Here is a 24436-nt window from a genome sequence, read left to right as displayed (position 1 = left end):
GTATATCAGACTTCCCCCACCCCCCTCCTCGTTTCTCCCCTGCAGAAGTAAGCAACTATTTGTTTTTTAAATATTTTTTTTTGTAAATTTTTTTCGTTCTAAAAATGTATTTTAATGTGCCAATATGTCTTCTTGCTCATACTGATCATCGTGGTTTCGGATATGACAGGGTTTAAAGAACACCTGTATAGATATTACACTATGGGTTTTACTCATAAACTTGGTACAAAGTTACGCCTAGGTGTAGTGGTATAGTACGGAAGGGAATGCCTAGGCGTAAATTTATACCAAGTTTATAAGGCCGATGATTTCCATTAAATTCTAAGAGTATTATGAAGTGTCAATTCAATAAGTTCTTCGAATACAAAATTTGAATGTTGCTAATAAATGTACCTACGGGCTATGGGTATATTTAGTTTATTGTTCATGTCAAAATATTTTCAAGCATAAGAAATATATAAATTTATTTCAACAGAGAGGGAAAACATTTTGAGAAGGAAATATGGAAGTCTAGGCATTTACAAGGCTTATGACCTGTCATTGGCAGGTTTAAGTAGCCACTTTACACACTGTGTAACATTCACCATTCTGTCCATGTTTGAACATCCACATTTCCTCAACTCTTCCATCTGTTGACTTTTGTGAAGTAAAAGAGTCATAAGCCCTGTAAATGCCTAGACTTCCATATTCCCTTCTCAAAAATGTTTTCCCTCTCTGTTGAAATAAATTTAAATATGAACAACTCCTTAGGGAGGAAATCCAGCCAGTCTGCAAGCATTTGGACATAATCAAACATTGTTGATAAGAAATATATTTTGATTTCAGGTGGAAGTATTTGAAAAACCAGCTAAGTCCATACAGTAGAACATGTCAGCAGAAGCCGAAAGAGGAGAAACTCAGGAGGGGAAAAAGGGAGAAAATGGCATGTCCGTGGGGTCATCGGGAGTTTCCTTTGTCAAGAACAACTGGTCAACAGCTCTGAAGATCTTAGAATTGGTAAATCATATTTTTTGCCTCAAGGTTCTGGGTTAGATTCTCTGTAATCACAGTGGTCACAATAATCACCCGAGAGATCGCAATTCGACAGCATTTAGCTTATTTCAATCTTGTATTTCCAATTCCATACTTCGCTTTTATACATAAGGGTCTGCATCAGGACTCGACTGAGAACTAATAATTTCGCCTTCTGCGATAAATATTAATTTACTTAGCAAGATTGATTTTAGTGCACCGGTCCCTCTCACATATCTCAGCTCCGGGTGTATTCCCATTTCGGTCGAAAACACGCATTAAAGGCGACTTTATGGTGCCCGGTAAATCTCAGTAACGTTGAACACGGTGGAACGCGGGTGCGTCTCGTTAAAACAACGACACATACTTATTTATAAACATTGTTGATATAATGTAACAGCAACAAATACGTAATATATGTATGTATATCCTTTAAACCCTGCTTCATAAGCCACAATCAAATATATATATATGTATACATTTACTAGCTGACCCGACAGACGTCCTGCCCGAATAATGGCTTGCGATTGAGATCCACAAAAAACAAATGGTGTTTGTAAACATTTAAAAACGAACTTTTTTTTACACAAAAAAACAAAATCTTTCCATTTTTTGCCAATGCATTCTCCTCGAATGCAACCCTGGTAGATCGATGAATAAATCATTTATGCACATCACTTCTTTTTTACACATAAGATTGAAGATTTTAATATCTACGAACACACACAGCGCAAAGATCTACATTTCTCTGAAAACCGCACGTAAATCGGTTAAGCCGTTTAGAACGAGTTCAGTGACATCACACGTACAGAGGAATTATATATATAAAGATTATTAGTTTATCTTTAGAAAGAACTGAGAACGTCTGGTAATTTAAAATATAAGAATGTCACAGGGCACATGAACCAAGAAGTGTAATTGTTTATTTTATTTTTTCAGATTTTATCCATATTTTGTATCGGATTGGTAGTTGACCCACTAAACTACGCCAGACTACCACAGAACAATATACACCACGTGGCTATCGTCTACACAGCTTTTTCGGGTAATTCCATAAATTATTTTTAATAAGTATAATATAAAATAAACTTAATACACTTTTTTTTTATTAGAGAAAAGTAAAAATTTTTTTTGGTTGTTGTGTTTTATTTTTTTGTTAATTGACCAACGCGTTGCAACTTACGCCTAAGTAGCCCTACGCCTGAGTAGTCATCCTCTTTACCAGTCTTTTAGATGCTAGTGAGGTTTTTATTGACGAATCTATAAAGGGGAAAATGTTAAATGTTAAACTGCGGGGTTAAACTGAAACTGAACCAGCGCCGCCGACCTCCATCAAGCAAAAATCGGTAGATTAGAAGGAGGGTATCCATAGTTACCAACCTCAAGAAGAAGATTATTTATCCCCCAAAACGGCTGTAACAACACGTACGACTTTCGCTCAGAGAATAGTCTGTTTTGTGGTCCCAAGAGTGTTCACTGTCTTGGATGAACATATTCAGTTTACCAAAATGAAAGCCGTTTTCAGCAGAAGCGTACAAGTTTGGATTTTGTCTAAGGGAAGAGACCATTGCAGGAGACTGCTTCGAGACATTGCAAAGATGTATATGCTATTAAGCGTGTTGTCAAGATTCTTATTAAAAACTATGTTTACGTACCTAATCATTTTTATTTTTAATATTCTTTAATCATATACATGCTTCCACTTTCCATTATGATGCATACCAACTCGACACAGGGCTCATGGCCTCGCATAGTAAAGGATCCACTTTATTATTTTTTTGGATTATGTATTTTTATATGACTCGAGACGAGATCTGGACTGTTTGGTGTAAGTCTATATAGATTTTAAAAATCACTAAGATAGACCGGATCTTGTCTTGAGGTAGTATTTTTTTTTTGTCATAGCTTTAATTTTATTTTATTGGTGCATGTATTTATTATTAGAAATTGTATAAACCATCGTTAGAATGGACTGCATAAGTCCATCAAATAAATAAATTAATTAATTAATAAATAAATTTAAACAATATACTGCGTCTATAACTTAAAAACTAGAATTTGACACTAGATGTCAACACTTGTGTATGCGCTGTATCAAATCATTGACATATTTTTACGACTATTAACAATGTTGATGATTGTGCTATATTGCAAAATAATTTAGATAAGTTATCTGTATGGTGTTCTATTAACAATCTTTAATTGCATATTAAAAAAATGCCATATCATGAGATTTTTCAGGATAAAAAATCCTATTTTATTTGACTACTCAATCGATAACACTGTATTGGATTCAGTTACTGAGATGCGGGATTTGGGTGTGATTTTTGATCAGAAATTGTCTTTTATCAGTCGCATTAACGATATTAGTAGTAGATCTTTGAAGACGCTTAGGTTTATTTTGCGCATCATTAAGGACTTTAAAAAATTTATACACCTCCTTGGTGAGAAGCATCTTGGAGTATAATTCTACAATATGGAGCCCTTATTATGCCTCTCACCAAATTACCATAGAAAGAGTTCAGAATAAGTTTTTGAGATATGTTAATTTTAAATTAGGAATACGTAATGAATTTCGTAACTATGATTATTTATTAAATATATTAAATTTGATTAAATTAAGGGACAGGAGAACTATTAATGATTTATTAGTTCTATTTAAAATCGTTAATTCAGTATTGGATAGCCCTGAAATTTTGGCCCTCATTGGTTTTAAAGTACGTAAAGTGACAAGGCTAGTTAAACTTTATCACTGCAACAATCATATCTCAATATATTCTAGCAATTCAGTACTGAATCGTCTACATGCGCTGGGTAATGAACATTCGGATTTAGGTGACATATTTTTATTGAAATTTCTAGCTTATAAACAATTAATTGTAAAACATTTTAGTGTGGAATCAATATTTTAATTATGTACTTTCTAAGTAAGCATTGAAAAAGTTGTTACTGTATATACTCCACTGTAAATACTTATGTATGTATGTAATGTAAAAGGTACTTGTACCTTGAAAAATAAATAAATAAAATATATGTCATTTTGAAGCTCTATTCATTCGCTGTCAAAATCAGTCAACAGTATTTGATTTGCTTGTGCGCATCATATTTTTTTCAATTGAAGATTTTTTTTTAAATTGGCAAAAAAAAACATTCGCGGGAAGTTTTGCTGAGTAACTTTTTTGCAAAGAAAACTATAGTCGAAAGTCATCGTTTGCTCGTGGAATTGTATGACAAGTGTGTCCTTGCGAAATCACAGTATTTCGAGTGATTTCAACGCTTCAGTTTCAGTGCTGCAGAGCAGCGTTTATTTTATAATTAAAAAATGCATATAATAATTTGTTACCCACTAAGTCTAAAGACTTTTCGGTGGGACACATTTTTTTTTTTATGACAGGTTTATATTACATTTATTTTATTTATATTTTACAGATTTATTTATAAACAGGCACTATAAAGTATCTAGAAGATATTTCTTCAGTTCTTTTTTTTTCATTTGAAGATTTTTCATGTTAATGATGGTTTGAGGGAGATCATTGAACAATCTTGGAACAACGCAATTCAATATTCGCTCTCCGAAGTAATTTGTAATTCGGGGAACAGACAGGGAGCCCTTAGTTTTTAATCTAGCTTTAAAAGCAGCGATTTTGATATCAAAGACAAAATCGGCCTGGACAGCCGAAAAACTTTGAAGATGAAAACCAGAAGGGAGTCGTGTATTATGAGCTTCTAAAACCAAGTGAAACCATTACTGGAGAGCTGTAACGACACTTGATTCGTTTAAAGAGAGCATTGAAAACGGCCATAATGGGAGACCAGACATAATACATTGATTTTCCAACATGACAATGCTCGGCCACATGTTGCTCAACCCGTTAAAAACTATTTGGAAAATAGCGGATGGGAAATTCTGCCCCACCCGCCATATAGTCCGGACTTGGCGCCTTCTGACTTCCATTTGTTATGATAGATGCAGAATACACTTTCCGGAATACGCTTCACTTTTTATTTATTTAACTTTTTGTACATAATGTTATTTGTACATTGGCGGGCTTATTGCCAAATGGCAATTTCTTCCAACCAACCAATAAAATAAAAGTTTTATTTTTATAATTCAAGTTACAGAACATATTCAATAGAATAAAAAAAGATTAAAAAGTTAAAAATATATAAAAATAGAAATAAACGTATTTGTTTATAAATTACCTTAAATCAAAACTATTACTCAATGGGAAAAAGGAAAAAAGAGGAAAGAGGAAAAAGGAAAGGAGGAGAGATTAATGAAGAGATAGGAGATGTTTCTTTAGACGTGATTTAAAAAGAGATAATGTAGTAACATCTTTGATGGTGGATGGGAGATGATTCCACAGTCGAGCCGCATGGACACTATATGAGTTAGAGAAGAAAGAGGAATTGTGTATGGGTATTAAGAGAGTGCCTTGAGAATGAGAACGAAGAGGTAAACCATGAACTGGTAAGCGTTGAAATTTTTCACACAGGTATATAGGAGCGTTAGGACTATGAAGTACATTGAACAGAAGTGAGAGGGAGTGATAGTCTCTCCGCTGTCTAATTTTGAGCCATTTCAGTTGCCTACGATAATCAGAAATGTGGTCATATTTCCTAAGACCAAAAATGTACCTTATGCATGTATTCTGAAGTCGTTCAAGTTTATCGAGTTGCTCACAGCTTTAATCAGTCATGGAAACATCAGCGTAATCTAGAATGGGTAGTAGTAATGCTTGTACAAGAGTGCATTTAGTACTAATGGGTGAGAATTTTTGCAACCTTCTAAGTGAGTGTAGACTGAAAAATATTTTGCGGCTTAATTCATTAGGATGAGCTCGCCAGCAGAGATGTTCATCCATTAGTACTCCTAGATTTTTTACGGATTCACTTCGTCCAAGGCATCAAAAATTGGCTCGATTCGTTCTTTGATTCAAAAGATGAGCGGTTTTTTTTGGGTGGCATCCACAAATTGCAAAAAGATGGGGAAATGTTGTAACTTCCGATGGACAATACTTTGAATAGCAGAAATGTACAAGATTTTCTTTAATAAACGCTCAAATTTCCTTTAAAAATTCTGGTTTTTAAGTTATAGACCTAATATAATAAATAAAGAAGTTATATACAATATACCTCTAAGTAATTGCGTCGTACTTGATCAATTAACATTCCTGGATAAGTCTTCGCGTTTAGCGGCTGGCAGTGCGCAAGGCCAGAAGCTAATAATTACCCGACAGAATGACTCGATGTTCTAAGTGGCTCACTAATGTCATTGCTATTTGTTATTATTTATTATTATAATAAACAATAGAAATATTTATTGATGCATGCCTATTAGCTGCACAAAATAGCCGTATCAAGGCGCGGCACGGGACAATCGATACGCCTGTCATCGGATACACAATATTATTTATTTAAAATGAGTGAACTCTGTGGAAAGAATGAAGGAAATTATCTTATTTTCTTCAATTCATTATTTATATAAAATATCGATCGTATGATGCACAGCTTGTCTTCCTTATAAGTAATTCATATTTTTGTTCGGGCGGTTTTTAACGAGTACACAATCAGAACAGTTACAAAAGTTTTTTACAGTTTTTAAAAATATCACTTAAACTCTAAACTATATTGTCAAAAAAATTTAAATAGGGGCTAGATTTTTTACTGTCTATGCGCTCTGTAGCTGCAAGACGTGCTGTAATCTAGCTCCTATACACGATTTTTCAGGGCTATACCGCGAAACTTCAGAGGAACATTCCTCGTGGTAAGCTTTAAAAAATCCTAATAATTTTTTTCCAAAAAGTCATTTAAAAAATAAATTGTCATCTCAAAATATAGTGAATCCTTTATTTCTCGGACAAGCAGTCCTACCCCAAACCCCTACCTCTCTCCTACCCAGCCGCTTCCCTTGTCTGCGTCTAGGGCGTATCGCTTTGTTGGTCAAATACGTTTTTATCGCATTTTTTTCAGGGAGGGGTAGGGGTTTGCGGAAGGGATGCTAGCCCGAGAAAACTTTCAAAAATGACTTTTTAGAAAAAAATATTAGGTTTTTTTTAAAGCTTACCATGAGGAACGTTCCTCTGAAGTTTTGCGGTCTGGCCATGAATAACCGTGTATATCATAATTGGAGACAAGGATCTATAATCCCAACCGTCCATGCGCTCTGTAGCTGCAAGACGCGCTGGGATATCTATTTATTTTACAACGCCCTTGAGGTGTTTTTCACAAAAATGGCGCTCTATAGATTATCCAAATATACATATATTTATATATTAACATTAACATTTTTTTGACATTTTTTTTTTTGCACCACAACAGGCCAGGAGGCCTAATTACAGTGGTGAATTACATCACAGAGCACCCAGGCTTGAGAAAAATAACATTTTTAATTTTTGTGTTCTCACCGGGAATCGAACCCGGAACCTTCCGTGCGTGAGTCAAGCGTCTTGACTACTACACCACGGAGGCCGCCATAAATATATAAAACATTCTATTGAAATTCAGCTCAGTGCTACGGGAAATTCGATATGAAAAGTATTTTAAACACTTTAAAACTTAAACACATGCAGTCAAATTTTTATGTGTTTAAGTTTTTGTGTTTTAAAATTACTCCGACATCTATCTCGACACATAATTTTTTTTTATTCATTTTTGAGATGCTTCGAAGAATGTGTAAGAAAAGGTTTAAGGCGTATATATTGTTGTATATTTAGTTATAAAGGTGCTTAACTTGCTTTGTTTCTTTGTTGTTCTAAATATGTGTTATTTTCTAAATTTTAATATTATTTATATCCCGAATTGAGTTGTTGTAACTCCTGGGAATGTAATTCAACGTATTATACTTGTAAAATACTTTGTGTCATATGATTTATAAATAAAAATAATAAAAAATTATACATAACATATTTTTTAAGAAAATTTATGACTAATCATTGAGTTATTTTCTTAAGTATTGGTTTCATCACCTGTAACGTACTTTGATATTAGAAAATATCAATTGTTGCGAGATTTGTCAAAGAAAACCATGAAACGGAATATTTTTGCTGTAGAAATCGATAGGTAACAAAAAATGTCATAAAGAAACTGAAGACCTCATTTTAAAAACCTCAAATGTTACAAAACAACCATTTTTCAGGAGAGTGACTGAATAACACGGATTTACTTATATTTTAACTATTAATTAAGTAATTCCAATAGATAACGTCAAAGACGGAAAATCGTGTGTTAGAAATACCACATTATAAAACGAGGCTCGCACAGAGACATGCGTATTTTATAGGCCCAATTTTTTAAAATTCGTTTTTACCAATAACATTTCATTGATTCCAAACGTTTAAATTTTCCTTCTTTTAAAAAACACGCACTATCCTGGATTCAAACTAAAGATATAAACTCTTTTTTTTCTATGACATGTTTTGGTGCCCTTAATCAAAAGGAATATTCTTATGTTTTTTAAATTATTTTTTATTTCCTTCTTTAATTACTATAAAAAAAAACATATAATCTTTTACAGAATATTTTATTTTCTTTTTCTTATGTTACACAAAAATATTATAACTGTCTTATAATTTATTGTAGGAGCAAAAATTTATTAACATTTTCTTGTATACCCACGAACAGGCCATGTCTTTGTGAGATTTTTTTTTTTACTATTTATATGTATTTCATTGCTATGTAATTATCCTTTATTTTTTTAATACTCTGTTTTACCTCTTATGTACATTATAAAAAAACAACAAAAAAAGCACCTTATATAAATTAAAAATGACATAAAAATTGCATGTACATATAAATATTAAAGAAAATGTTAGTGTGACATTTGTTAATTTCAGAAACAATAATATAAACACTCGGAATTTACTAAGTTTTGCAGACCAAAATCGCTTAAAAGTTACCGTTTTGACAACAAACTTCGAATTTGGCATTTCTGTGTTGCTTACAGCAGTTTTGGGTTGCCAGAATATAAAAATATTATTTCGCCAAATTATTAAAAATATAAAAAAACTTTTTTTTAGCGATAGAAAATAAATTGGATGCATGTAAAGTTATATCTTTAATTTGTTTCTATTCACCACTAAGTTTCTAATCACCCCATTCTACGGTACCTACTTATCAATGAAAAGTCTTTTTCCAAGGTAATATAATAGCAGGCAAGCAACGTTCGGGCAGGACAACGTCTGTCGGGTCTCCTAGTTTATTTATAAATTTGTAAAAACCACTCTAACTTTAGAGTAATACGTCGACCGGTTCGAGGTTACTTCCTTATCATTAGAACTGAGGAAGAATTTATTAATAAATTTGCCTTATATCGATTTTTTTTTTATTTATTGAAAATCTTTTATAAACAGTAATATTTTTTTAATATGATCCCCATTGAATAATAATTGATTAAAAAGTTTTTTTTTTTTCTGTTTTATTTAACCTCAAATGAAGTATTTTTACTTTCACTCGACTGTTTAAAACCGAGTAAAAGACAGCATCATTGAAAATCATAGATTTTTTTTAAAAAGTTTTTTATTTATTTCAGGATACATCATAATCAACTCTGTCCTTATACTGGGACACCTCGGTGGGGAAAGAGTGGGATGGAAAACAGCTGTCCTCTTCTCTCTCATTGGAGCTATAGTTTTCACTGCCGCTGGAGGAGTTATCATCTATGGTAAGATACGAGTATCCCTTTGTCTTTTTTGGGACAGTTTTCAATCTAAAGACAACATAACAATATTTTTAGAATCCCAATAGTGCGGTTACTAGTCTTAGAACCAATAAAATAAATATTATGAATATTTCATCTCAGTTACATGGACGAGAAAAGGCTTTTGTCAAGAGAGAAAAATTAAGAATTGCATGTTTTAGAAACAAGAAAACTACACAAAATAAAAGAATCCAAAAGATTTATTCATCAGAGAGCCATTTAAAATTTAAAAAAATATATATCTCCATTCAGAACATCGTCTATAGACGGGGTAAATCATATTATAATGTGTATTCACCTATTTATTGAAAATATTTTACAAGTCTGTTACGTTTAATGTAATTAGTTCTGTCGTTATTAAAACTGCTATGTCGCTTAAAATAAATATCCTTTCCAGCGTCGATATACTATATATACTATGGTATATCGACTCAACTCAAACCAGATTTGAATTTCGAAAATGACTCAGACTCCTTTGTCACCTGAGAGAAATGCCTCCTAGCCAAAGTTAGTACATAAAACAAGTGATACCGTCTACAAATCTTGGCTGGAACATGTATTGTTAAAACTAAGTAATTCTGCACATCATATTATATATTTGTCGGTTGAAGTTAATTTTTATTTAATCTTATTTCAGATTGGTCGAAATACATGTACAACCATATTTACCACCCGAGTAAGCAGTACATGGACATGTTCTGTTCTTCCGGGGTGTTCGCCATCTTCAACGCTTTCATTTTCCTCGTGGACGCCATTATGACATACAGAGAAGAGCCATAAACAAATGCAACGAACAGCGCTTAACCAAATCATCATCCCATAGACAACTAAGAAATCATCATTTTACGCATAATCACGACAAAGTATTTAATAAGAATTAATTAGTATAATCCTCAGAGTAATCATTTTCTAGAGAAGCCCCTAAACTCTATTGCGTAGAACCAAAGCGTTCCAAATTTTTGGATTGGTTTTAATTTGATTTTTAGTTTAACGACAAACGTGTAATGGACAGTTTCGGATAGCGCTCGTAATAAGTAAATATCATATACTACGAATACCGAAAAAAAAATGAAATGGATTAAGAATAATCAATTGTATTTTCGAAATAAATATGATTTCTGAGGAGAAATGTTTTCATACATGAATATTAAAAATAATTTCAATAAAAATACGTTCGCAGAAAAACGCGACGTGTTTGGCATTGGTCGTTGTGAAGTCAAGATTTGTAAAATTGTTCGACACACATTTTAATGGCAGGCACGAATTAACATAAATCGTGACGTATTAGGGGCGTGCCCAATGGAATCACCGTTTTTGATAGAATTCAAAATTACAAATTTAATTAATTTTTTTACTAGACAGTCTTTCTTTATTACTTTTAAAATGTAAAAAAAACGTGATACTTTCATATTCCCAACCCAAGTACCTACGGCCCGTTGTATTGCTGTAATCTGTAGCTAATTTCGTGTTCAATAATCATAGAAGTGTTTTTATTCTTATGGGCGACTCTATTAGGTTATTACTCTAAGGTGTAATCATAATTAAGTGTAACCAATTTGTTTAATATTTGCCAAAGTAATTAATTTAATATGGCTTTTAGTTCAATAAATATGTCTACCTAATAAGTTGCATACTCGAAAAATAGAGAAGGAAGTACAGTAAAACTCCAATTATCCGGATTAATAAGTGCCAGATTTTACTACATTTCAAATTATACAGCGATTTGGAATCAGATTAAAATCTTATTTGAACATGTCCAGCAAAGTTAATTGTACAATCAAATTAAAATTAAAAACATATTTCCTATTATTTATTTCCCGATAACAATCTGGATATTTGGCTATCCGGATGACTGGAGTTCGGATAAACGGAGTTTTATTGTAAATGCCAAAATGAGTGAAATATAAACAAAATCAACAGATAAAAAATAATTTTACTTACGATTTTAATAATATTTTGTTTTAAACGTATAAATGCACTTATACACAATATTTTTTTAATATAACGAAAATAAAATGTTTCATTATATAAATAAAATTAAAAAATTTTGGATTATCAGATATTTTTAATATTTATTTCAGTATTACTATCTGTCGTTTTTACCTATAGGTATAATCAATTCTTATGAATATCTATTCTGAAATTTCGTTTGTTATTAAAAAAAAAAAAAGATTAATAGTTATCTTCAAATGCCTACTCAAAATACGTAAATAAAATTACGTTATTAAATATCTTAAGATTTTCTCCAAATCAAAATAGGTGTATTTATCAGAAAGCAGATGCAATGAATAATTTTTAAATAAAAATGTAAAAAATGTTATGAGTAAGAAAAAAACAATTTATTTATGAATGTATGTATGTTTGTGCAAATCGTAAGTAAACATTAAAAATAACATACATTATTTTAGGTTACGAATCAATTAAACCATGTATTTGTAACCCTGAATAAAATAATAAAAATTAATTCATGTTTTTGTATGGTTTCCTTATTGATACGATCCTTGCAAATAAATTATAATAACATCGTTGGGATGTGATTAATTTGTTTTTGTAATCCATACATAGAATAACAATAAACAATTAATACAACGATAGTTATTTAAATTTGTTAAACAATAATTTAAATAGGGAAATATCACATACTACGATTACCGATAAAAATATCCGAAACATTTAAGTTTGTAAGTGAAAATTCTTGATGGAAGTTCATTGTAATTTATTATATAAATAAAACACGAGTGATACTTTAATCCACAAATTTGGAATATCCAGTGACCGGTTTCATCGCTTTCGCGACATCTTCGAGACTGGTCTTCGACCTTCGACTTCGATATTCCAAATTTGTGGATTAAAGTATCACTCGTGTTTTATTTATATAATAAAAAATATACGAAATGGATTTACAATAACTCATTGTATTTTCAAAATCAAAATGGATATTGTGTAGAAATGTTTTCATACATAAATGTAGAAAAGAAATTCAATCAAAATATGGTAGTACAAAAACGCGACGTGCTTAAATCTATATATCGCCGCTAGTGTTTCGGGCTCGAGGATCAAAAGCCCGTTGTTCGAATCCCACTCTACCCCAACTTGATTCCCATTTTCAAATAGTGAGATATTTACAACTCGTTGAAAATGGCCCTCGAAATGAAATATTTAGGTAAATCATAAAAGCGCAATAATTATTTAAAAAAATAATAATACAGGGTGTTCATTAAACCCTGTCACATCCAAAACCACGATGATCAGTATGAACAAGAAGACATATTGGGACATTAAAATATTTTTTTGAACGAATAAAATATATGAAAATAAAAGATAAAAAAGCAAATGGTCGCTTACTTCTGCAGGGGAGAAACGAGGGGGGGAGGGGGGAGTCTGATATACCGACAACCGAGCTCCCTGCAGAAGTAAGCAACCATTTGTTTTTTTTTATATTTTATTTTTGGAATTTTTCTTTGTTCTAAATATTTTTAAAAAAATGCTAATATGTCTTCTTGTCTATACTGATCATCGTGGTTTCGGATGTGACAGGGTTTAAAGAACATCATGTATATGTGAATTGTTATGTGATCTTAAGGAAATCAATTCCACTAGATCGAGGAATATCCATCTCCTCCTCCCGAAAACTATGCGACCTAAAGTGTACCGATGATGCGGTTATAATTGACGATTCAGTCAGGGGTCTTCAGGCCACTGTAGATAGCCTAAATAAGTACTCCGCATGCATGGGTTTAAATATCAATATTGCAAAAACCCATGTACTGTGTTGTACTTCATGCCTTGATGTCCAAAATCCCCCGACTGTCACACTAAGTCACCGAAACGGTCGAGAGTTTCAAATACCTGGGAGTATATGTTACGGAAAATGGCAGCTTTCAAAAACAATTGGGAGTGCGGCTAGGAATAGCAGGCGCCACATTCAATAGTATGAAGGCTGTCTGAAGATCGGATATTTACTCAGTGAAAATCAAATACCGCCTATATAACGCCTGCATAACACCTATTCTGTACCTATACGAACCGTGGCACCTCATTAGAGCCCAAACCACGCTTGCCTACTTTACGAGGCATCAGGTTCTCGACGTCCTGGACATCCACTGCTGACTGTTTGTCGGCAGTTCGTGTCAGAACTACGGGACGCGAACCTGACTTGGGAGGATTCACAGGAGCTGGCAGCCGACAGAGATGCTTGGAAGATCTTTGTTGACACCATATGCTCAAACTAGGGAGCGAACAAATAATAAAAATAAAAAATAAAGTTATGTAAACTATTTTTTTTCTTTCTTCGTGTTTCTCTTCTCTTTAATATATATAAAGATGTATATAAATCTTACTCAATAAATAAAAATAAATTGTGTAATCAAACTTCTTATACACACAGTTGAGGTGTAATATAATCGATTCCGATAGCTTCCTGGTTTAATTAAATATTAGCGTGTTTGACTACCTGGCTATTGGATGGTTTAAGTGGCCACTTCACACATTGCGTAACATTCACCATTCTGCCTATGTTCGAACATCGTAATGACAGGTAAAAATCACTCAAATGTTTTTCCCAACGCTGGCTGATGCAGCAAATTTCCGTCGTCATCACCAAAGTACTTTCGAAACGACCCAAATTTTTACCGGACACGGAGCTGTGAGAAGTTACCTATATAGGTTTAAATTAAGGAATGATGACTATTGTCCATGCGATGATATTTCTTCACAGAGTATCGAACATCTGTTATTTCAGTGCCCATTTTTCAGTTTGCAACGCCATAATCTTGAAGCAGAATGCAGGAAAGATGGAATATCCTCAACAGATATCCACACTGTAGTAAAAAATAGTTATCACGCGCCATTGTTCTTGAACTTTGCAACAATGGTAATTGGACTCATGAAGGTAATAAACTAAAATTAGTGATCGAACATCCCATTTCCAAGACAAACAAAAACGATTTTTTCCGAGTACCTTAGCCTTGTAGATGACACGTAAGGCTACTAAATACAGGGGTCCAAATATATTTATAAAAAATATAAAAAAATGACAGGTTATAAGCCCTGTAAATACCTAGACTTCCATATTCACTTGTCAAAAATGTTTTCCCTCTCAAAAAAAATAAATATAAATAACTCCCTAGGGAGGAAATCCAGCCAGTCTGCAAGCATTTGGACATACTCAAAACATTAACTACCTGGTAAAAGAAGAAGTATAAAAATTAGAAAATCGTTTTCAGGCGTTGCCTAGTAGGTGGTAAATTGTTTTAGCCGGATGAATCTCACCCACATGATAAAGGTTTCAGCTCTTTTACTTCACAAAAGTCGCCAGATGGAAGAGTTGAGGAAATGTGGATGTTCAAACAAAGGCAGAATGTTGAATGTTACAGTGTGTGAAGTGGCCACTTAAACCAGCCAGTGACAGTTCATAAGCCCTGTAAATGCCTAGATTTCCATATTCCCTTCTCCAAAATGTTTTTCCTTTGTTGTTGTTTAATAGTTTATCGGGACAAATATGTTTTAATACTTAATGTTTTTCATATGTGTATTTTATATTCATATATAAATAACTTCACTAAAATCAACAAATGGAAGAATTGAAGAAATATGGATGTTCAAACATAGGCAAAATGGTGAATGTTACACAGTGTGTAAAGTGGCCAATTAAACCAGCCAATGACAGGTCATAAGCCCTGTAAATGCCTAGACTGCCATTTACCCTTATTTAAGGTATTCTCCATCCTTTTTGTAATTTGTTAATCTATAAATAAATTTTAAAAATCAAAAACATTATGTAATTATTATTTTATTTTGTTATTGCATTAATTAAACATTCTTATTTTGATAAATAAAATAAATATTTAAATGGCGTTTTTATTGCCACTCTAGACACATATTTTTACAATGCGTAAAAGTCAGCAGGAAAATCTTGAATTTTCTTTTCTAACCTAACAATTTATCCATAATATCATGTTAATGAGGAAGTTCAGTGGTTTTTAAAAATATATATATTTGTTAATAGACTGTTAAACTAAGTCAAAATTTTTTTTTTTTAATTTTTATATATCGTATTATCGGCGCTACGATTTTTCAAAGTTTTGTATTTCTGAAATAACTCCGCGTGTAACGTCAGAGGTTCATTTCCGCCTATTCTCATTCAGTTCTTCCTATTGGTCCAGAAGCGATAAGCAGACCGGAAATCTTCCATAGCTCTCAGATCATAGGTTGATTCACATGAACCAGTGACGTCATTTAAAGTAGTGCGTTTTTATCAAATTATTTTTTCTGTACATTTTCAAGAAACTTTGCAGTACAACTTAATGCTCTAATTTTTACCCCGCGTAAGAAAACATTTTTTGTATCCAATTTTGTATCAAAGTTCCTCATTGTTCTATTTTCAAACAGTTATAAGCGTCGTGCGACATCTGTGAAATAAAATTTAAACTAATATGCAACAACAGTTAGAAATAAGTATAAATTGATACGAGGTAAGAACGAAAATACTTTTGATCATCGTCAACAGAGAAATATATTTCGTTATATTATAATTATTTTCATTTAACAAACTGCCTAAAAATCTATTCTCTAATCTACAATGCATATTTTCATAAAAGTTTTTTCAATAGGGAAATGTATGAAATACTGTCTAGTAAAAAAAAATATTTTTTTTGTTACATAAAAAATATTTTAAAATTTGAAATTTTGAATTCTCGCAAAAACGGCCATTTCATTGGCCACGCCCCAAATACGTCACGATTCATGTTTATTTGTACCTGACCATTCATATTTGATTAAAACATTGTCACGAATCTTAACTTCACAATTATCAAAGCCAAACATGTTGCGTTTTTCTACGAACGTATTTTAAAAAAATCTTTATTGAATTTATATATGAAAACATTTCTCCACAATATCCATATTGATTTTGAAAAAACAATTTATTATTCTTAATCCATTTCATATATTTTTGTCGGTATTCGTAGTATGTGATATTTTGCTATTATCAGCAACATGGAGGATTTTGCGCGTTCGTGGAATTTCTCATTTGATCTACTCATATAGACATATGCAATGACGTTTAATTAAATAAATACATTACAAGCGCGTAAAGGATGGTATTTCAATTCGTAGGTAGTTGCCTTTCTTATATCTCTTTTTCACACAAATAGTTGCATGTGTGGGGTTTATAGTCCATTGGTCGATGACGCACATATGTGCAATTATTTCACCTGAAATATAGATCGACGACCGATGAAGCAAGTCATCGTTTTATATTGAATACATTACATTATTTTCTGCAAGACACGTGAACAACGTCCTGCAATACATTAACATCGTTCCTACCAGGGAGACATGAAGATCAAAGGAACGCGGCCTATAAAGAGACCACACATACGATACTATACTTTGGACAAGACGTTAAGTAAAATATCGTATGAATGAAATACGAAGTATAATATCGTAGTATAATATCGTATTTCATTCATACGATATTTTACATCGGGATTACTTGAAAAAAAATTGTCTGTGTAACATATGATAATTATTTGATACTCACAAACGATGTATAGTATATAATCGTAAGAAGCACTTATGATTTCAAAAAACGTTGTTATTCTGTATTATTAGAACTAATATAATTTTTTTTTACTAAAATCAAGAAAATATAATATGATTGTAAGTGGTTTGTTTTATCAATCATTTTGCTGTCTTTCATGCAAATGTGGGCTTTTATACTATACGATGAATCTGTTATTGGAGTTATTGGAGTTTAGATTATGTTTCTAAAGCTAAATCACATTTTTATGTTCTAGGTACCTAAATTCTTTTATTTTTCGCATAAGCGGGTCTCATTTTGGACAAAATACATTTAAAAATGCTGTATTTAAAAAAAAATGCACGCAGCGAACGTCTATCTAGTCCGGAGTACACAACCGTAATTAATACTTACACCGCTTCCGGTCATCTCTTTCGTCCCGCGAAAATTGTCGCAAGGGTTCATATAATAGTATACTTTCTAAAAAGTATGAGATACGACAGTATGCGTCCCAAAAGTATGTAACTAATTGAAAAAAAAAATCTTTCTTCGTTGGAACTAAACTAAAGATATAATAATACTTTATAAACGAATCACTGTTATGTGCTTACATAGTACATGTTGTATTTAGTAAGCTGGTGGTAGAAATTGCGTTCTCCACAGGATGAAATATACCCAGAGTTCTGATGCATTTGACATTTAATCATCTGGTAAAGCCCCCTGGGACCAATATTAACATCTTACGCAATGCAGAAATCATGTATTTTTATTGAAAAGGGTCGTTTATTGTATGCATTCGAAAACCATATGCTTCAATGCGTGAGAAATGTAATTCGGTGTGAATCTCGGAATGAAGCGTGGGAAGAATAAATGCATATATTTTTGTATCAAAACTACCCCTCCATAGGACCAAAACTTGCATTATATAAATCCATACACAGTTCTTTGGAAATGAATTAGAAATGTAAGCTCTCGTGGTTACTACGTCCCTCTGACGTGATACTTAGTTTTAATATATACGGTAGCTTTCAAGTGTAACAGTATAATGGCTTTTTGTAATGTCTTTTAAATAATAAATTAATATTTAACATCTTCGTATTTTCTCAATTGATCTGTTGGGCTTCGAATAATCCTCCTCTGTGTGCTACACTACATCGGCACATAACAGCACATTCAAACTAAAAATCGACAATTTGTGGTTTACGATATTATACGCCGAAGGGCTCGATAAAAATAACACATTTAAGCTAAAACTACAAAACAAAAACAAAACAAAATACCACACTGAAAAAGGGACAACCTCTTGTGCTCGGTGTGGGAAGATAATCGTACATTGTATTATTGTAAAAAAAATATTCTAAAACAATTTGTCTGTCTTTATGTAGTGGGTATTTGAACAAAGTTATTATCAGTTTGACCTTCCGACCTAATAGAGTTGATATCACTGTGATATTATTATTTAAATTTGACCATCTAAATTCATGAAAAGCGAATCGAGAAAATGAGTGTGTACGTAATTATAATTTTATTGGAAACTGTTTTATTCCCCAACACAGACGAGTACAAGGAACAAATATTTATTTTATTTTATTTATTTCGAATAAATATCTGAGCTTCAACGTTGGACAACTATTTTTTTTATCTCAACTTCAAATGTCTTCATTGAGATTCATTTGTGTTATTTTTATTAGTTTATCTATTGGGGATAAACGGTAACATATTAAAAATAAAATAAACAATATAATGCAGAAAATAAAACCAATGACATGCGAGTATATTCACAGAAATGCATGAAATGTGTAACTATTTTATTTTATCGGGTAAATAAAGATATAAATAACAAAAGTCTACGATGGTATGCAAGAAAAGCGATTTGCTTATGAATGTTGATAAATCCAAAGCCATGGTTTTTGAAAGTGATGAAAATAGAACTAAATGTGAGATCAGTGTGAACGGAGATATTCTGAATCAGGTAGAATATTTTGCGTTCCTGGGAAGTATGTTTACGAGGATTGGAAAGACCGAAAAAGATATTGTAAGGAGGGTGAGTGCCGGGAACAGGGTGAACGGTGCACTGAAATCTACTTTGGCCAACAAATGTTTATCGCAGAAGGCTAAACTAGCAGTTCACAATGGAGTTTTAGTGCCAACTCTTATGTATGGAAGCGAAGTATGGAATTGGAAAAATGATGATGAAAGTAGGTTGAATGCTGCCAAAATCCGATCCCTCAGGCGAATGTGTGGTAAAACGATGTATGATAGGTGCACAAATGTCGAGATCCGTGAAGTGTGTAAGGCTGAGCCACGCATTATCGACAGAATCAAGAAAGGGGTGCTGCGTTGGTTTGGACATGTAGAGCGAATGGACAGCGAAAGAACGGCTAAAAGGATCTACGATGCAAATGTTGTTGGATGCAGAAAACAAGGAAGACCGAGAAAAACATGGCACGATCGATCAAGTCCATCAAATACTTGAAGATGGACATGTCAAAAGTAGGAATAATCGGCGTGCGTGCGTCAGAATATGTATGAATGTAGAGGAAGCGAGGTCTGTATGCCAAGATAAAGTTTTATGGCGTTCTATCCTCTCTGCCTATCCCTACGGGGAAACGGCGTGATGGTTTGTTTGTTTGGGTAAACAAATAGTATGTACACAAATATTGCCAATTTCTTTGTATATTAGTGTAAGAAACTCATGCACACACCAAAAAAATTGTTTACACTTAATACAATAATTTAAATTATATTACATATAGTAAATGAAAATATGTTTATAATAATAAAGTTAATTGAATATCTGCTTCTCTCAATATTTCTATGATTTTTGACCTAAATTTACATACATTGTCTTAAAAAATATCAGCCTCGGTAAATCTATTGTTATATTGGTCGCATTTTTTAGGTATTGTAGATTGTTTCAAAAAGTTTGTTGACGCGTTATCTGTGTAAACCAGAAGATTTTGTCTTGTCGGTCTAGATGGCACTCGGAATAGAAGTCTTTAATGTAGATTAGGAGAATCAATTTTTTTATTTAGTAATTTATATAAAATTAACTGGTCTAACATTATTCTTCGATCTTTAAGAAAGTTTATTTCATGGTACTGCATACTTTCAGCATAGTTGGAGAAGTTAAGGTTTAACCGGTAGTCGATCCGTTTAAAGAACTTTTGTTGGACCCTTTTTAGTCTATTAATACTAACATTAAAGTAAGGTGTTGATATAAAGGTGAACATTTGTGTATATATTAAATATTCTCAGAGTAATAACGCGCTACCTCTATAGAGCCGCCCATACGTACAAAAATCATTCTAGGATTAACAATCACGAAGTTAGCTATAATTTACAGCAAAAAATAGGCCGTGGCCGTGATGTGACGAAACCGTCTGTTTGTTAAACCAAAATTTTACAACGCTTTAGTTCTATGTAATAGAGCGAAATAGCGTATCTACAGCTGTAGCTAATTATTCCTCTGAGTTATTATTAAAGTTCCTCAAATATATATAATATAATTTAATTCATATTTTGCTCAGAGACATCTCTCATTTATCGCACCGAGAGTGTTCAATATTTTGGAAGAACGTATTAAGTTCTCAAGGACAAAAAATATTTTCAAGAAAGGAGTTAAGGACTGGATTTTCCTTAGTTGGAGGGATTTGAGTGGGAAACTCCTTGGTGATTTTCCAAATGCTTGAGTTTACTGTTTACCATATTGATGTGCCATATGTATGTTTTTAAAAATATTTTTTATGTTTCTAATCCTATATTTGTGATGATATACTAAGTGTCTGTGTCATATAATTGCTCGACTCATCTCAACACAGGACTTTTAGTCGTATGGAGTTGGGACTTATTGTCTCAAAAATTGTACAATAACCTTATGTATGTAAATAAATAAATTTAGTTAAGAAACATGGTACTATTCATACTAATATTCATTCGGACTAATTCTACCTAACTAACATCGACGTTTGGCTATCCCGTTTTCTACACCCCAAACCTAAATAGGTTTTTTTTTTTCTTTTTTATCAGGATGAAATTTTTTTCAATAAATTTATAAATAAATAAATACTACCTATCCACGCAATGTCATTTTATCGTGCCGTATGGATTTTAGCGTTAATAATAAAACAAAAAGATATAAGCATTTGGTTTGATAGTTACATATTGCCTTGATAGTTGATAGGTTATAAAAACAACGCGATTGGAAAACGGCCATTTTTCCTTGATATTTAACCTTGATTTCGTCAATTGTTTAAAATGATTATTCGCACTTTGGGGTGTGCGTGTGTGCGTGTGCTCAAATTATTATTATTTCAGAAAAAAAATATGCGAAAATCGAGGTGTGGTCGAGTAAGATTTGAAACTCGTACCTTTAACCCGTGAGTATACAACCCCACAACGGGACCACATTTGATCCCTATTCTCCATAATAGCTTTTTTTGCATGATTTTTTTTAGACAAGTTGATGTTTATTTTTGACAGACTTTTTGTTCCATTTAGTTACAAAAAATAGTATGATTAAAAGAAAACACAGCTAAACTCTAGATATTTTAGTGATTTTTTAAATTCAGAAATACTTTAATGCATATCACTGCTATGTTTAATGCATATCACTGCAAGTTCAGTCATATCACTCCACTACTTCGACAATTACACTGGTTGCGTTTTGAATTTTGAATCTAGAAAAAAATGACATAAAATAGATGCTCACATAAATGATGAACGACTAACTGAAATTGAACATGTTAAATACTTAGAACTAACAATAGACAGAAAATTGACATGGTAAATTCATATCAGCAATTTAATAAGCAAAGTGGCGACATTATCGAGTCTTTTTTAAAAATCAAAAATTTTGTTATAAAAACGGAAAGAATTCTAATGTATGAAGCCTATGTAAAAACTAAAATATCTTATATGCAACTACTACGGGGAACAGGAAATCAAAGTAATATAAACTGACTACAAAGACAGCAGAATAAAATATAAAGGTTAGTATATGACCTTCCCTATCCAACAGCAATTAGAGAACTCTTAAAACAAACTCAGCAATTAAATACAACTGGACTCTTTAAACTAGAATCATTCAAATTTATCCATAAATTAGCCACTGATGTAATTGTAGAGGAAGAACTAAAACTTGAAAAAAATGTAGTAAACATGAACACAATACGAGAATATCAGAAAAATATCATATACAACCTTCTAAAACGAGACAAGGACAGTCGAGACTAACAAACCAGGGACTGAAATTTTACAATAAACTACCAGACAAAACTAAACTAAAGACTGACAAACTTTTCAAAAGATTAAAAAAATATTATTATCTACAACAGAGTATAAATAAAAAATTATATATATTATTTTCATAATAATGTAATAATAAATAAATTTTCAACAAAAAAAAAATATATATATAACGAATTACTAAATTAATGTTCAAATTTTTTTAAGGTTTAATTTTTGTACCGGGTTTTTCGAAACCGCGTATAGAAAGGTACCGGGGTACTATTTTTAACAATTTCACACGTGCTAAAGTCCTAAAATCGTAAGCAACATTCTTCACGGAAAGTGTAAACGGTACCTACAGTTTACGTAAAGTAATAGTTAAATGTAAATTGTATGACACAATACACAATACGAGATAATGGCTGATGGGGCCCTCCTCCGCCAGTGCCAGTAAGGTGTATACACTCCTGTCTAGCGCACATACCGACCACAGCCTCTTATCATAATTTCAGGGGCACAAAACCAGCGAAAGAAGAGCGTAAAAATAATTCATGAACACCTAAAACATAACATAAATCACTACTGACCGACCGAAACAAGATTTTTAGCTGAAACCGAAATCGAATTTCGGCTTCAGTTCTATTTTTTTTATTTTTATTACTAATAAAGCATATGATACATATAGTAGATATTATACTCCCAGGAGTTATTTAAAAAAACTCGTTTGGGACAGTACAAAAAAAGAAAACATTTTTGTGACAATACATAATATCATACATAGTTAATACATCCGAAATAGTAAGAAAACATAATATAAGAAACATAAAACACAGTACTTTACACCATCTGTATAAATTACATTAATAACTCATCATCATCATCATTCCCTTTCCTCACCTAATGATGCATAGGGCACTGCAGTAGTACACTGATCGCAGCGTATCTTGATCATTTTTGTTAAATCAAGGTAAGATGATCAGTCTTGCGCTTCAGGTACCAGTCCAGTGACCATGAAATATTCTAGTGTTAAAACACCCTTTTAAATAAATATTTTATATCAACCATGTCGGGAATCGAACCCGAGACATCTTGCATGGCAGGCTAACGCGCTGACCATTACACCACGAAACCGAAATAACATAATTATCACTATCAAAAAGGTTTAAGTGATATTTTTTGCTATTCGACTTTTCGTGTTTAAGCTTATCGGGCAGTTTATTAAATTAGGAATGGGCAATATTTTCCAGAGACCTTTTGCCGAACTTCGTTGAGTGAAACTTAGATACATGAAGATTCCCTGAGTTACGCGTATTGTAGCTGTGAATATCATGACCAAATGCGTATTTTAAATTTAAGTGAGCAGAAAAATTTATTATCTTTAAAATAGTATTGGTTATGTCATGCAGTGGCATCACCTTGAAAGGTCACTCGATGTCGAAACAAAAATTTATTTAAATATGTTAAAAGTCAGTCAATTAAGCGTTTTTATTGTTAAATGAGTGTTCAAGTTGGTAAGTTTTCCTGAAATTTAAAAGGAGAAACCCGTACCTGCCAAAACACGCTAAACGTTGAATAAGATGTCTACCCGGAAACCGGAAAACTATCACAACAGATAACAACGCTATAATTTATTGGTTATTATTGTGAATAACTTATAAAGCGCCAGTTTCGTAATAGAATTACTCAAAAGTTATTCTTCAAATAAACTTGTGACGTTTCAAAGTAGTTCAGTTTTATTTAAACTAATGATAAAAATGTATATTTTTTTTCAAACATTTTAAGATATTCTTATATTAATGAGGAACTTCAGCCTTACGGAAAATTTGATACAATAAAGGTTTTTTTGCACGCGGTAAAAACTGGAGCGTGCGGCAAAGATTCTTGAAAATGTACGAAAAAAAACATAAAAAATATTTAAATAAAAACAAACTACTTTAAATGACGTCACTAGTTCATATGAATCAATCAATGATGAG

The 24436-nt window shown here is 32.2% G+C and overlaps 2 protein-coding genes across 2 annotated transcripts in view; one reads left to right on the top strand and one right to left on the bottom strand.

Annotated features, from left to right (window-relative positions):
• The window catches only part of LOC148281227 (uncharacterized), a 32649-nt gene extending 21871 nt beyond the window's left edge, over positions 1-10778 (top strand). Inside the window, exons 2-5 of the mRNA XM_088227042.1 lie at positions 826-996; positions 1951-2056; positions 9542-9673; positions 10347-10778. Coding sequence (XP_088083168.1) covers positions 868-996; positions 1951-2056; positions 9542-9673; positions 10347-10489 — 510 coding nt within the window. The 5' untranslated portion in view covers positions 826-867 and the 3' untranslated portion in view covers positions 10490-10778. The remainder of the gene's footprint in view (positions 1-825; positions 997-1950; positions 2057-9541; positions 9674-10346) is intronic.
• Positions 1-24436, bottom strand: part of Adsl (adenylosuccinate lyase) — a 138673-nt gene that overhangs the window by 79705 nt on the left and 34532 nt on the right. The gene's annotated exons all lie outside the window — the stretch shown is intronic.

The sequence above is a fragment of the Micrasema longulum genome, unplaced genomic scaffold (assembly GCF_059751315.1).
Source record: "Micrasema longulum isolate JH-2025_06_02 unplaced genomic scaffold, ASM5975131v1 h1tg000486l, whole genome shotgun sequence".
NCBI classification, from domain to species: Eukaryota; Metazoa; Arthropoda; class Insecta; order Trichoptera; family Brachycentridae; genus Micrasema; species Micrasema longulum.
Note: the sequence above shows the minus strand (reverse complement) of the source record. Positions and strands in the feature narration are given on the sequence as shown.